The sequence below is a fragment of the Aptenodytes forsteri genome, unplaced genomic scaffold (assembly GCF_000699145.1).
Source record: "Aptenodytes forsteri isolate BGI_AS27 unplaced genomic scaffold, ASM69914v1 Scaffold212, whole genome shotgun sequence".
NCBI lineage: Eukaryota > Metazoa > Chordata > Aves > Sphenisciformes > Spheniscidae > Aptenodytes > Aptenodytes forsteri.
This window is the reverse complement of record NW_008795487.1, coordinates 2,060,991-2,074,808: the sequence shown is the minus strand read 5'-3', so window position 1 is coordinate 2,074,808 and position 13,818 is coordinate 2,060,991. Positions and strand designations below refer to the sequence as shown.

Below are 13,818 nucleotides of genomic sequence, written 5' to 3'. Positions count from 1 at the left end.
GGATTGAGAAACTCCTTCATTATTTAGTTTTTTTAATTAAAAACCCTTTATGTTGGTAAGCAGGCTATCAATGTAAAAAAAAAAAGCAACACTGCTCTCTTCCCATGAAAAAAAGTTTTTCCACTGTTTCAAGCCTGGATTAATTTTCAATTAATCATCCTGTCCTCCAGCAAAAGTAGTCACAGAATCAATTTAGCACTTTGTTTCCAGAGCAGGCTGATGATGCAAAAATTAAACTATAAACATGCATATAATCATGTGTCAGCATATAAGTTTGGAAATATTATATGTAAAAGTTGAGACCAAGATGGTCCAATATATGCACTGCTTAGATAAATTACACAATGACAGTTCTAAAGTACATTACACAATTTTAATGTACTGTCCATACCAGAAAAATACATTTACTGTATGTGTCTAGAATAATTCCTGCAAATGTTCATGGACAAGTTGCCCTAGTACTTTGGAGACAGATCTAAGATTTTTAGCTGTTTTCACAGCCTCTCCTCACACGTTATATAAAAAAAAAACCTGGCTGACTAAGTGCAAATAAGTGGTAATTTCTACTACCAGTCAGATTCTGGTGGCAATTTGATTTTATTTCACTTTGTCAAAAAAAAAAAAATTCACAAAAGTGACATTTTTCTTACCTTCAGTACACCAATGGTTTAGTAGCTTCAGGAGGTATTCTTCTTTATTTAATCTATGCATAACTTTGACAAGAGGTCCTAAGGACATATTCTTGACATATAGTTTAAACTAAGGGCAAGCATTTGCCTAGTAGCAAAAAAGTGACAGCTCAGAACACCACTCGGGTGTGACAGAATTACGAATTTCAGGAGAACAGATTCTTTCATGTGCTAATTCTAAAAAATTAGAGATGTGTTTGTTGCCACCCACTTTTGGAGCTCCAGAGCTGTGAATCTGATGAATCATTTTCAGTTAAGATGCACAAGATCTTCCCTTTTGACAGATGACCATAATGAGGAAATTATTGCTTTAGCACCTCAACACAGCCCCAGTGCGTTCCATGGATTGTACAGGCTACATAAATTGGCAAGCCACAATTTTAATTAAGAAATTTGGGTTTGTGCGTCTGCACACACAATCTGTTCAAGTATTACAGAGGGCTTGTATATCTGGACATAAGCTTTAAGTTCGTGTAGAAAAACCAGTAAGGATGTAATATGAAAAAATACATCAATCATGTATTTAATATCCATATAGATTTGCAGTCTAATATGCTCTACATAGCCATAAGCATCCTTACTGATCACTATTCAAATGCATCTCCCAAAATGCTAGTAGCACTTCTTCGGTCTGTTTTTAGAATTAGTCCAAAATAAACCCTACAGCAGTGTGTAGTACTTTACAGCCAAATTTTCAGTACTGCTACTGAGTGTAAAACCCTTCTCCTGGGGTCTAGCGAGGAAGAGCTTTTTTAATGCCATCAGAGCCCTTCGCTGACTCCTGGTTGCTGTATGTCCCTTCTAGCAAACAAAACGGTGCCAGAGACTTATTGCTCCGAGTCCAAGGGAACCTCATGTATATCCCATACATGACTTGGAAATACTGGAGGCAGCTTTATTGCCAGAGACCCCGAGTAGACCTTGGAGCTTCTTCAGCAGAGCACTCGTGCTCAGAATTCACCTCAAAGCAGAAAAGCCTGGCGAGTGCTCACTTACCAGAATGCTGTTATGACAACTCTCAGCATAAATGCTGCTGCAAACAACTTTACTCAAAAAAGATGCTGAAGCAGAATAAGCCAGATGCACATTTTATAAGTCATGCACTGCTTCTGAAAGCATGCTATAAGGAGAATTCATTTCAGACGAGGCTTTCAGAAAAAGTCAACGACTACAGCTTCCTCCCCGGCCCCCAGTGAAGACAAATTTGCATGTGGGAAAGTTTTGAACAGTGAGTTTCACACAAATGCACTTTCTAAACAATGTGTCTGAGTTAAAGATAACAATTACTACTGCATCAAATTTGGATCAGCATTGCACTTTTCAAATATGTCTTATCATTAGTTGTTGACAAGAAACATTCAAGCATCAATAGAAGTTTACAAATCACTGTAAAAAGTTAGTAGAAAACCTCCATTATTTCTGGAGTTGAAATGCAAGTTTCAAACACAACACGTGTGGGGAGATACGCCATTTACTCCAGTTCAGGTAATATGGTATTAAAACCACCAATAGCTTTATAAAAGGGTTATATGAGAAATACAAAACCAAATGACAAAACTGCTCAGATACTACTGCAATATTCAAGCTAAGTGACATCCAAGTGCCGAGACAAACCGTACGTGAACACCTTCGTGTTAAACTTCACATTCCCATCTGCATGTCAGCAAAGTTGTAGAAATTGTCTACATCTTGAGATGCTGATGCCTTGCTCTCCGATACAAAAACCTGTTTTATTAAACAAGGAAATAGTTATGCATCACTAATAAAGAAGCTCAAGTAGTCTCTGCTCATTTGAAGCCAGTAATGGTTATTTTTATTTCTGCATTTCATAAGAGGCACAACTCTGTCGGTTTCCACTGTGTTAGAATAGTCCTAAAATTCTCTTGGCCCTGATGCACCCTTTGTTACCATCACCTGTTCCTAGCAGACATGCTAGCTGCAGTAACCCTAGCCTTCCACTGATGGGAATTCAAAGTTTTGGGCTCGAGTATTCAGGGGTCACAGCTTCAGCTACTGTCCATTTAGATGTATTTTGCTTGGTAAAGTCAAACTCTGTCCAGGAGAGGGGCAGGAAACAAACACACAAAAACCTTAGACTACCATTAAACTTTGTTTTAACAGAAAGGCAGAGTTTGTAAGAGTCTCTTGCACTATATTCCCCTCAAAAAACTTAGTTGCTTCTTCATCAGATGATTTTTTTGTTTAAGTAACTCCAATTACATTTGCATTTTGCAAAATTGATCAACACGTGCGAAAGTCCAAGTTCTAGGACAGTCAGCTTTGAAAGTTTTCAGCAAATCAACTACAAATGCCTTAGGCAATGCCCAAATAGTTCAGTGTAACAGACAAAGCGTTGTGGCTGTTCATCAATCTCAACATGCAAGTGATAGCCTCAATCAAAAACTTCAACTGAGTTCTTACTATTTTATATTTTTTATACCTCAAGAGGAAATCATCACTGTCTTAGCACATCAGTGTTGGCACAGCCAACTGAGCTATTCTGATGTGCAGTGGGACTGTAGAAATGGGTTATTCCAGATGACTGCTCCTACAGTCACCACTTCTCTGCTTCAGCTCAGAATACCATGTGAATGTAAACTATGACAGTTCCTTGAATTGGTTTATTTAAACTATGCTTTAAAATTAATATCCTGTTGTCTAGTAAATTTCTAATTTAAAAAAAAAAGATTGTATCATGACAAAGTAGCTTCCTAGACTGTTGCTTGGATGCATGGTAGACTTCTGTTTGAAGGGACTTGAGAACATCTACTAATTATTTGGCAGTAGTTTGATGCAACAGCGATTGGTACCACGGTCACAACAGTTGAACACCTTCCTTCAGCATCCTCCCCTACCAGGATAATACAATTCACATTTTGCAGAGTATTTTATGAATAAGCGATGAGATGGAGGAACAATACTGGAAAGCATGCCAAAAAAAGTGCAGGAGGTCACACCAGAAAGAATGTCAGAGTTAAAGAGTTTAGGCATATCCAGTCCATACAAATAGGAAGTCCACTTAAGTGCATAGCGTAGAGCTCTCCTTGTAACACATTGTTTCTACCAAAGAGCTCAAATTGCTGAAGAACTTTTCTACCCTTACTAGAGTATCTAGTTGTTTATCAGATTTATTTCAGAAACAAAAACCTGGTGAAATTAAGGTTAGTAACGGATGAATTTAATCATTTTTAACTGTGGTTTTCAAATGCAAATGTAGCCACCTGCTTAAAAGCAGATTAATCTCCTGCGAAGTTTTACAGGATACATGTCTTCCCAAGAGCTTTTGTCATTGTTTCTTGATCAAGGATACCTATCATTCTTTGAGCACTATAACAACTCTCAAACACGATAAGGGCAGCCAACAATGAGGTGAAATCATTTTATAGAGCATTCCTGAACCTTAGTATTAAGTCTGAAGTTTGTTACTCCCTAAATTACTCCTAAATTATGTCCCAAGAAAGAAATACATTTTCTAAAAAATATATACTCATATTCAATTATCTAGGGATCCATGCACAAACGCAGTGTTTATCAGAAGTTTTGGAGTTACATTTTGTCTAAATAAAAATATATACTTCTCAGGAAGCCCAAAGTTGTGCTTCTTAATTCAGCGCAGCAAGTATTTAATAAGTGAGGTAGATTTTACTACGGAACCAGGCTGTAAACATAAGTTTTAAATCCAGATGCAGTAAGTAATTTCACATTTGGAACTGAACCCAAACACTACAGATCACCTTCAAGAACAATGCTTACTTCACAGCATGAAGTGCACAGTCTGAGGTTTCTGGATGCATCTCAGATCAGGGCATTCATAGTGTTATAACAACAGACACCAGTCATTTTAGTGAGGAAAATATTAACTATTAGAACAAATAAAGTTTTACACCACTTCAGCCTTTGAATAGAGAAAAAGATCTAGAAGAACCAGTGAATTACCTACCCAGTATCAGCTTTGTTCTGTATGAAAAAAAAAAAATATGCTAACCATACTAAAAACACCCCCTGTAAGCTCCTGCTTAAAGAGGGCATTTTTATGGTAAAATTTGCAGTGATGACTTTTGCATCACAAAAAAGAATCAGTAGTATCACAACACTGCCCAGACTGTAGTTCTAGTATTCTCCAGACTCAGAGAGCCAAATTAAGGCCCGCTACACATTAGGTTTTTGCTGGTGCAATAGCAAACATGAAAAAAGCAAACATTAGCTGCATTTGAGATGACTTACTACAAGACGACTGTTTTCCAGAAACTGAGCAATCTAGTTCCGAGTAACTCTTTCGAAAGGAACTGAAAGACAGCAAGGAGCTGTATGGACACTATGCCTCAAAGCCATTCTAGTCATCTTTGAGCAGCTGCTTGAAAGCAAGGGGTTTGTCACTTTCTCGTTATCAGGAGCGCTCTAATTGTTTCCAGAAACTTTCTCAAAACCATTGCCATTCAGAGAAACGGGGACAGCAAGCAAAGAGGAGGTGCGGTTTAAAGAAGCTACAGCAAAACAAGCTGATAGAAGAAAAAAGAAAAATGCCTTTGAAGGAAGGTATTCTGCAATATCCTACACAGCAAAAGCAAACACTGAAAAAAGTTGAATACCATCGTATTATCTTTGTCAGGGTTTAATATGCTAGGACATCACAAAGCAGACTTCAGTATAAGACTTGGAGCAGAGCTTTTCCCTACCATATTTATAGAACTTGTTTTTACTACTATGCAAAATAACAGTTTTAAGTGGAAATCTCCTGTCCTTCAATGGATATGGGGATTTAGTACACTTTTTCCTAGGGCAATTTTTCTTGTCTCCGACAAGCAACTTGAGTTTTGAGTACAAAAAACCAACACAACAAAAAAATAGGATATTCAGATTTTACTATTCAGAAACCTAAAAAGATCGTGCAGTATATCAACGCTACAGCTTGACCATGAAATATCTTAGACGTCCTGTAACTTTTTCTGCCAATAAAGCAATACACCAGCTTACCTTGGTCCCACTAAAAACATCATTTATAGTGCTTCGACATCCTTCCACAGCACCATCTCCATTGAACTCCAAAGCAACCACTGGACCTAGAAGATAGTTTCATCCAGAATCAATACTACTTTTAAGCTTGGCATTGAAACAGTAGATTTCTCAACCCATAGGGAATTGTGAAGCTTGCAAGAAGCATTTTATGGTTTTTGCTTGAGCAGCCATAATGCAGGATAGCGAATTAAAAACACTTAACCATAGCTTCAAAGCACAGTGTTATCTGAGAAGAAAATATCTGCAATTCCATGCTCATTTTTGCAAAGACTTTGGCAGGATTTCAGTTTTACTTCTTGAAAGGCAGCAATGGCACAAAAACACTAAGGAGCGCAAGGCATCATGGAAGTGAGTCAGACTACACTGCTCAAATAGTGAGCCATTTCACAGACATCTGGAGTAGGACTGAGTCATTCAGGCATTTTTGCCTCAGTCCCAAGATAGCAAACTGCCTGATTTTTAGACTTGTTCTCACCCACTATTTGCAGATCCCCTTTCTCTGGTTTCGTTCTGAACACATTATGTCTTCCCACACGGGTGCAAAATAGCCCTTAAACTAGACTGTTATCTGGTAAGTACAATAACTTTTGTCCTATTCTTGCAATGAGCATCACAGACCTCTTATGTTACTATGAAAAAATCCTGCTTGTTGCTACTAAGTTTGGGAGCATGTATTGAGCTTTAGCATATAACAGATGGCAAGATGTCAGTACTCCTGCAGGAAGAGACAAAAACCAATTATAGTCAGACCAATAAAAAGGCTTTTGAAATACTCAGACAGTACACCAGTTATAAACAGAAATTCAACACTTGCCTGCTTTATACACATCTATACTGATTTGCTTAAATACGTATACAGAAACACTGAACACCTAGGTGGTTGAGCAGCAACAGTGGTAAGTTAGAAACAGTCTAAAAGCATGAGCTTCTTTTGACCACCCCAGACAGATCTGCATGTGCCACTGCTCCTGAGCTATGCGGTTGGACCACTAGAGGGGGAGCAGAGCCACAAAATACATGTGGAATAGCTCATTTCTGATGCCTTCAGGAGTTTTGGCTGGTTTAGGGCGTGATTGATGCTTCCAAAACTCATCTCAACTGGCTTTACACTATGCCCTTGAAACACAAATTTCTCCTTCATTCCTCTTTCTTCTCCAGAACTCACTAGTGACAGCTAGATTTCTATATCAAGAAGAGAAAGAAAACAACACAAACTCACCTTTTTCAAGCAGTGGAATGAATTCTGATGCACACTGCTGGAAAACTCTGTGAGCATCCTCTGCCTTCATTGAGACTTCTTTAGTCTGTACCAGCTGAAAGCCTTTGCCAGTCATCTGTTAACAGAAGAATTCATGTTAAAAATGCTTCTAAGGCAGAGAGTTCAGCTCGAATATCCAGATTACACTGGAATAGACCCATTTTCCCCATATACATTAAGCCACAGAGCAAAGGGACCCTTTTTGCTCTTTTCAAAGACCATTTGCTTTTTCTACATTTCTGTTTATTTTCATTCCATTCATCCAGATTTTCTCCTCTGCCCTAGTGCACCTAGAGGAGTAAATGTGAACGCTTTTGTTTTATATTATGGCCCAGGGTTGTGGTTTTTTCCCCCACAATCCCTCACAAGCTGAAACTAATGGGAGTTAAAAGCATTCAGCATCTGGAGTCAAGCAGTTAGTTCTCATTAGTCTGCAATAGTTCAGTCAAGCATTAGCTCAAACTCTCATCTATCTACTGCTGAAGTTTTCCATTTTGGGAAAAAAAAAGTTACAAACTTTCAAACACACACAGCTTTTTACTTCAAATCTAGTATAAAACTAAAAGCGTGTGGAGAAGGAGCAACTGTATTTGTACTTCCAAAGCATCCATTCATCTACAGAGCAATAAGATTTCCACAGAATCTCACTAACTAGTCTTTTAGCATCTTCTTAACTCTAATTTCTAAAGAACTACTAACACAGGAGAACACATCTATTATCCTCTTTACTGTAGCTATTCCTTCTGCAGAAAAAAAAAACCCCAATCCATAAGTATCATTATCTCCCTTCACTCAAGTAGCTGTTAGTAACTCAGTTCCATAAAAATTCAACTGGGCAGTGGTGGGGGGGCATGGGAACACCCTACAGCTTTCTTTCCTTGCAATTAAAAATCCAAGGGAAGGAGGTACATTGGTTGTTTTGTTGATCATACAAACACCAGGATCAGCAGCTTTTGCAGATACCTCTCTCAGAAGCTGTAGCTCATGGTTACTGGCTCTGCTCTGTCATCCCTGGCACTCCAGGGTGCTAAAAGCAGCCAGCCACTCCCAGATTTTAGCCCCAGGAAAGTCCAAACTCAGCCAAGCTTGGGAGCTGCTGCCTCACAGGAAAGAAAGAAGAAAAAAAAAAAAGAGACAGCACCAGCTATTTCAGTAATTGAAGACAGCTGACCAGCCGTGACAAACACTCACTGCCTCTTCCAGAAAAAGATTCCAATACTGGGTGGCAGGGGGGATAAAATTTAACGTGCCATTTTTTTAAAGTCTCTGTTAGTACTGGAAAAACTTTCAGGACAGACATTTTTGTTAGCTGTGACTTTCAGGGCAATAAGCTAACAAGTCAATTGGCTATATCCCTTTCACAAGCATTGCCAATCACTTACTCTACATTTGGCCAAGTTCATCAAATCAACTATGCATTTTCTTCAGAACATAGCCATGCTGTGCCACGGTGGAAAAGTACACTGGAACTATTAGAAGATAGATGTGCCAGTCACAGGATGTCAGCTGTAAAACAACTGTCTGATCAGACGAACTCCAGTCTCTTACCTTGCTTTAAGGTTTTAAACAGTGCAGTTGCTTGGTATGGTTAGTAGACAAGCAGAGCCTCTGCATTCTCCCTTCAGTGAGCACCGGAGGCTATCCAGAGGAAAGTCCAGTTAGAAATTCAAAAAGCTGAACGCAGACAAAGGTCGCTTACCTCATCAATTAACTTCCTGGCATTTGCAGTTGTGTAGTCACCGGCAAAAAACACGGCCAAACACGATTCATCGCTGCTTTTCTGTCTCTGCCCTCGAGTTACTGGTATTATGCTCCTCATAGCATCGGTAGAAATTCTGATAGCTTTCAGCTCCTCACAGCTGGGCAGAGGAACATAATCTTGGACTACAGCATTCTCAGGCAAAAGGCCCCAATTATTTTCTCCTGACACAGGGGTAAAGTCATGGATGTTGCTCCATGTGTTATTGAAGATACTCAGTCCAGCATCTTTAAATTGTAAAGCAAGCTCAGGGTAATAGTACTGGAAACATCCGAATTTCATACCTGTGGAGGACTCAACAATGGGCTGGGTGGCACAGCACAAGAATACCTCCAGCTTTCTGCAGTCCCGAGTGCGAAACTGTTGGCAGGCCACTACGCATTTACAATCTTTGCAGTCACGGAAAAACACACTGCCTTTTATTGGTCCTAAAAAGATTCGGCAGTTTACACAGTCATCAATAGTGATTGTAGCAGAATGGTCAAATATGTAGATACTGCAGTTCTCACAGTCCTGAATGATGAATTGTTGCCCTGCTACTTTTCCAGGCAGTCGACCTACAGTTTCGTCTTTAAGTCCAGAAAAAGTGTAATCTTTGGGGTCAACCTGAAGGAGGAAGGGGAAAAAAAAAAAAAAAAGAACAGGAAAGTCTTCACATACAGAGAATATTATAACACTAAATGTCAACTGACTTGCATTAATTGAGGTAGCACTGAATTGTACAGGATAACCTGCCAGAAAACTCTTCAAAGAGTGATGAAAGATCAGAAGAAGCTCTTTTAGCTAAACTACTGGAATGCATAGTATTGAGGTACAACAAAGAATTGAAACTACACTTCTGAGATGCTCCAGGAAAAAAGACCTAACTCAGTTTGTCCTCTAATAAAGAAAGAGGGCAGGGGGAGCTAGTTTTCTCTGCGGACTCTAAACTGTTTCAACAAGGATGATGGTCCTGGGTATTATTGTAATAACTGTAATAAATGAATTGGCCAACATACTTAAAGATTCATAAACCTAGAGATATGCAGTATTTCCTTTTCAAGTAGCTTTCTTGGTCATATTTTACCACACCTCAACACGTTGCAAGGAAACTTTGCTGCTTTCAAGCAGTATCTCCTTTATTACGTTTGCAAACTACAAAGAGCTTGCTTATCTGTGCCACAGCATTATCTTGTGCTAACTACTACACAGATATACTAGCACAAGATTTTTGTGCTAACAGCAGCTACGTGATTGTTTTAGCTATGACCAACAAACAAACATTGGCAGTGCTGGTGCAGGGGGCATGTTTACAGACCTCTCCTCCACTCTCCAGCATCCCTCCGCCGGGGAGGGACACTGAGTTAGGCTGTGGTTTTCCCCGGGACTCTCCATTAGGGAGCAGAGACTGAAGAGCCATGGAGCGCCCAGGAAGGTATGTGATACAGGTGGACAGCATGAATAATACAGCCGGTGCTGTCATAACACCAAAGGAATCTGAGCTGGGTCATTTCTAGATACACGAGTCAAGACAATTATGCTTCCCGGAGCAAATTCTACTCTGCCCTCTTGTGAAAGCTTATTAAAATAGCACTCAAAAGTATACAAGTACCTGAACTAGTCTAACACAAGACCACTTCACAAACCTGCTATTGGATTATCAGCCTGAGGGCCATAAAGGTTGCTGCACTGTAATCAATGTTAATGCATTACAACAGTTTCTGGATAGCCCAATTTATAAGAAACTCCCCCTCCTCCTCTTCAGCATTTCAAACATTCGCATGAGATTTAGAGACCACAAAAAGGCATAAACCAGGATGGGCTAGCGCCAGACATTCACTAAACCAGCTCAGCCTAGGTGGCTTTTGTCCAGAACAGCAACTGGGAGCTAAAAGTCTCTACCAACTGATAAAATGTACTCCTTTATAGACAACATATCTGACCTCTGGACAGGAAAGGAGGTTTGCAGCTGATGAATCTTCCAAATAAAATGCAAATTGAGACAATGAAGATGGCTTCCTAGAAATCTCCCCTCCATCATATTTAATACCACTAGTACACATCCAGGAAAGCTAGCTGGAAGAGTTACAAATAAAATCAGGAGGCTCAAATGATAAGGGGAACAGCATGATTAGGATTCAAATCCTCTAAGGTCTTAAGTCTCATGTAATGTTACATATTTGATCCATACACAAGATATTTATACTCATATTCTCTCATACTTGAGAATATAAGTATCAAAATTGCTTTTGGACATGTCCTTCCCAGGCATCTCCTAGGACATTTATGTATATGTATGTTGGGGTTTTTTTAATAGCCTTGGGAGAGAGGCTTACTGCCTTCAAAACAGGGTACAGAGGAACAGTTACTTCTCTTAGGAAGGAGAAGTTCAAAGTTTCCGGAACTTACAGCTTTTTTGAAAGTTGGCACCTAAGCATGTCCTTCTAAATTGCTCTGCTTTAAAAAGCCTCTGAAGCAGCACTAGCTCAGCCTACCCGGTGGCCTTTAGAGAGATGTGTGAAACTTCAACTTCACCTTGCAATTTTATTTAGGCCTAGGTGAAAAACACTGGTTAGTCAGCTAACCCACAGCTTACAGACAGTTTCAAATGAGAGCACTTGAGAAAGAGTAGTAGTTGAGTTTAAGGATAAAAAAAAGTCAGCTTATTACCAGATGCAGGAGCTCAGTTTTATTTCCCAGACGTGAATTAAGAGTTCTGCACTGACACAACTCTTACTTCTCAGTTTGTTTACCACGCTAGGGAGTTTGCCAATTTAGTTTAATTTTGCTTTGCAGTTTCCCTTTTAAAGACCAAGGGTATTTATTGACTAACAGTGCCGTACAGACTGGAGGGACTGAAATAGATTTAACACTCTCTCTCCACACTGGGTTATTGCCCCAGCAAGGAGGTGGTAACCCAAGAGACTGTAGCAGATCTGAAAGCGTCACTTCCCCAGGGTAAAAGAAACATGCCAGAGAAAGGAGCGTGAAGCCAGAACTACGATTTTGAGGATGCATCCAACAGCTGCTAATACTCTCATCGTGGAGTTTCAGCTGCAGACTTCAGAGCTGGTAAGCATATCATCAACAGGTTAATATTAAATCACTGCATCCACCTTCCTTCCCCCGACAGACAGCACTAACTGCTTCTTAAGCCCTGTCTCAGCAACATAGCAAAAAAGCAGGCTAGGAAAACCAAAAGCAACAGAAGAAGGTAACATCTGCAGCCTCATACAACCATAACCAGGACTATGTAGATTTCTCTGCCTGTTCATCTGGTGCAACTTTTGCTGTAAAATCTTAAGTATGTGGCAGGTCAGCAAAAATCAACTGTTTGATAACTCATTTTTTTATCCTTTGCATTTGGATAAAGCTTCAAAGAACTTTGTCCAAATCCACCCATCTCACCCAGACAGATGCTTTACTCTCCATCCCTTAATACATTTTTAAATGTCTTTTTTTCTCCAGGCTGGTATAAGTCCAAATGATGACAGTATTTACAGAGGTAACTTTTAATGCTTTCAGCTGAATTTAAAGATTTTTTGGCGTAGATATGAGTCGTGCATTAATAGATACAGGCACAGCTCAAGAGTTGAAACCTTGTAACAGAAGTGCTATGCGCAGGTTCAGGAATTACTCCATAGAGTGACCTAAAACAACCAGATATGATGACAAAAAAGTAATCCCTGCTTACACAATATTCTTCCCCCTCAACAGAGGTACAGAAGTCTCATCTTTGGTTATCAGTGGTGACATTGGTGATAAGTCTGTTACAAAGGACTGGAGGACAAATTGTAAGGAGCAAGGATTTTAAAGAACAAAGAAAGAAGTGAAGGCAAACAAAAGCTTGTCATGGTTGCTCTGAATTCTAGGAAGTTCTGCTGCAACAAGTGCAAGGTGTATTAAGCAGCTTTCCTTCCTGCAAACACTTGTCTTGCAAGAAGGTCAGAGGCCAGATGTGAAGGCTGTAGATGACCTACATCTCTTCAGCCACCATTATCCAGTTTACTGGCGCCAAGACTAGGCAGCTCCCATTTGGAAGAAGACTTAGAAGTACTAGACCCTCACAGTTTTTAATGGTGACTGTGCCTAGAATCACCAAGGATCCCAACAGCTTCTTGAACTCTTTCTGGCATGAGTTCGTGTCTTAACAAGAGTTTTTCACTGGGTCCATGAGGAAAGGAGTTTTAGTCAGCGGTGATATGGCACCACAAATGTGAGAAGGTACTGCTGTTCTTAATGGATTATGGTTCTCCCCTCGTTACCTGGGTCTAGCCTGCTGAGCAAACAATAATTTGTAGTCTTTCTAAACCACTTACACTAAGGTCTTCTCTTTTAAATATAATTCTCAAAAAATCATCCCCTCTCTCTCTAAATCACAACAGATGGTGGTTCAGCTTTAGGCTTATATACAGTCAATGAGATACAAGAGTTGGCTGCTGACCCAGTGACTTTAAAAGCTGCAGCTATAGGGTAGGCACACAAACTTAAGAGGCTTTACATGCTATTTTGGTCAGTAGGGGAATTAACAGAAAGGAAATAAGCAAGAAAAGTGCATTCCCAAGCCTAGACACTTCTGCATATTCATACTTGCATGGGATTGGTGCCCTTAAGCACTGAGTTGCAACATCCTCTGGAGACTGTTGAAGTTACTCACCTCTGGCAGATTTCTAGATTCTTAGGCAACAAGAAAAGGTGGAAAGAGCGACAACATGTACAGGTTCCAGTCACTAGCATACAATTTTTCATCTTGGAGCATCTCCTGTGCACCTTGATTTTAAATGTGGCCAACAGTCTGAATGCACGTTTCATTCTATTCTTCGTAATCTTCCCCTTCTTCCAGAGTACCCGTAATAGCATAGAACGGTCATTCTCATACTTTTCTGAGCAACAAACCATTGCCAAATACTGCAGATAGGAGAAGAGGAAGAAGAAAGGAAGCTACTACACGCCTATATCTGACTTAACTGGAAATACTGTTTAATATGAATCTGCTGACTGTTTCTCAGTTGATAGACTACGTTTTGAGAAATACAGCAGTAGTTCTTCTGGTGCGCTGGGAAGCGCAAGGGAGATGCACTGGATTTAAGGACGAAATATTTCACTGTCTAGTTCGA

The 13,818-nt window shown here is 39.7% G+C and overlaps 1 protein-coding gene across 1 annotated transcript; it reads right to left on the bottom strand.

The window, feature by feature from the left end:
- Positions 1-1,661: 1,661 nt before the first annotated feature.
- RP2 (retinitis pigmentosa 2 (X-linked recessive)) lies at positions 1,662-10,121 on the bottom strand. The gene is made up of 5 exons (XM_009281374.2): positions 10,020-10,121; positions 8,663-9,328; positions 6,925-7,039; positions 5,664-5,749; positions 1,662-2,414 (listed from the first exon to the last, which is right to left on the bottom strand). The coding sequence occupies exons 1-5, from the start codon at positions 10,119-10,121 to the stop codon at positions 2,331-2,333; spliced, it is 1,053 nt and encodes a 350-aa protein (XP_009279649.1). The 3' UTR covers positions 1,662-2,330.
- Between the last annotated feature and the right edge of the window lie 3,697 nt (positions 10,122-13,818).

Bases quoted from the DNA above. Each gene is read 5' to 3' on its own strand.
- RP2 (XM_009281374.2), bottom strand. From the start codon at position 10,121: ATGGCTCTTCAGTCTCTGCTCCCTAATGGAGAGTCCCGGGGAAAACCA. The intron at 9,329-10,019 runs GTCTGTAAACAT...TTCCTCCTTCAG, and splicing joins TGCTGGAGAGTGGAGGAGAG to GTTGACCCCAAAGATTACAC. The intron at 2,415-5,663 runs GTAAGCTGGTGT...TTAATAAAACAG, and splicing joins ATGTTTTTAGTGGGACCAAG to GTTTTTGTATCGGAGAGCAA.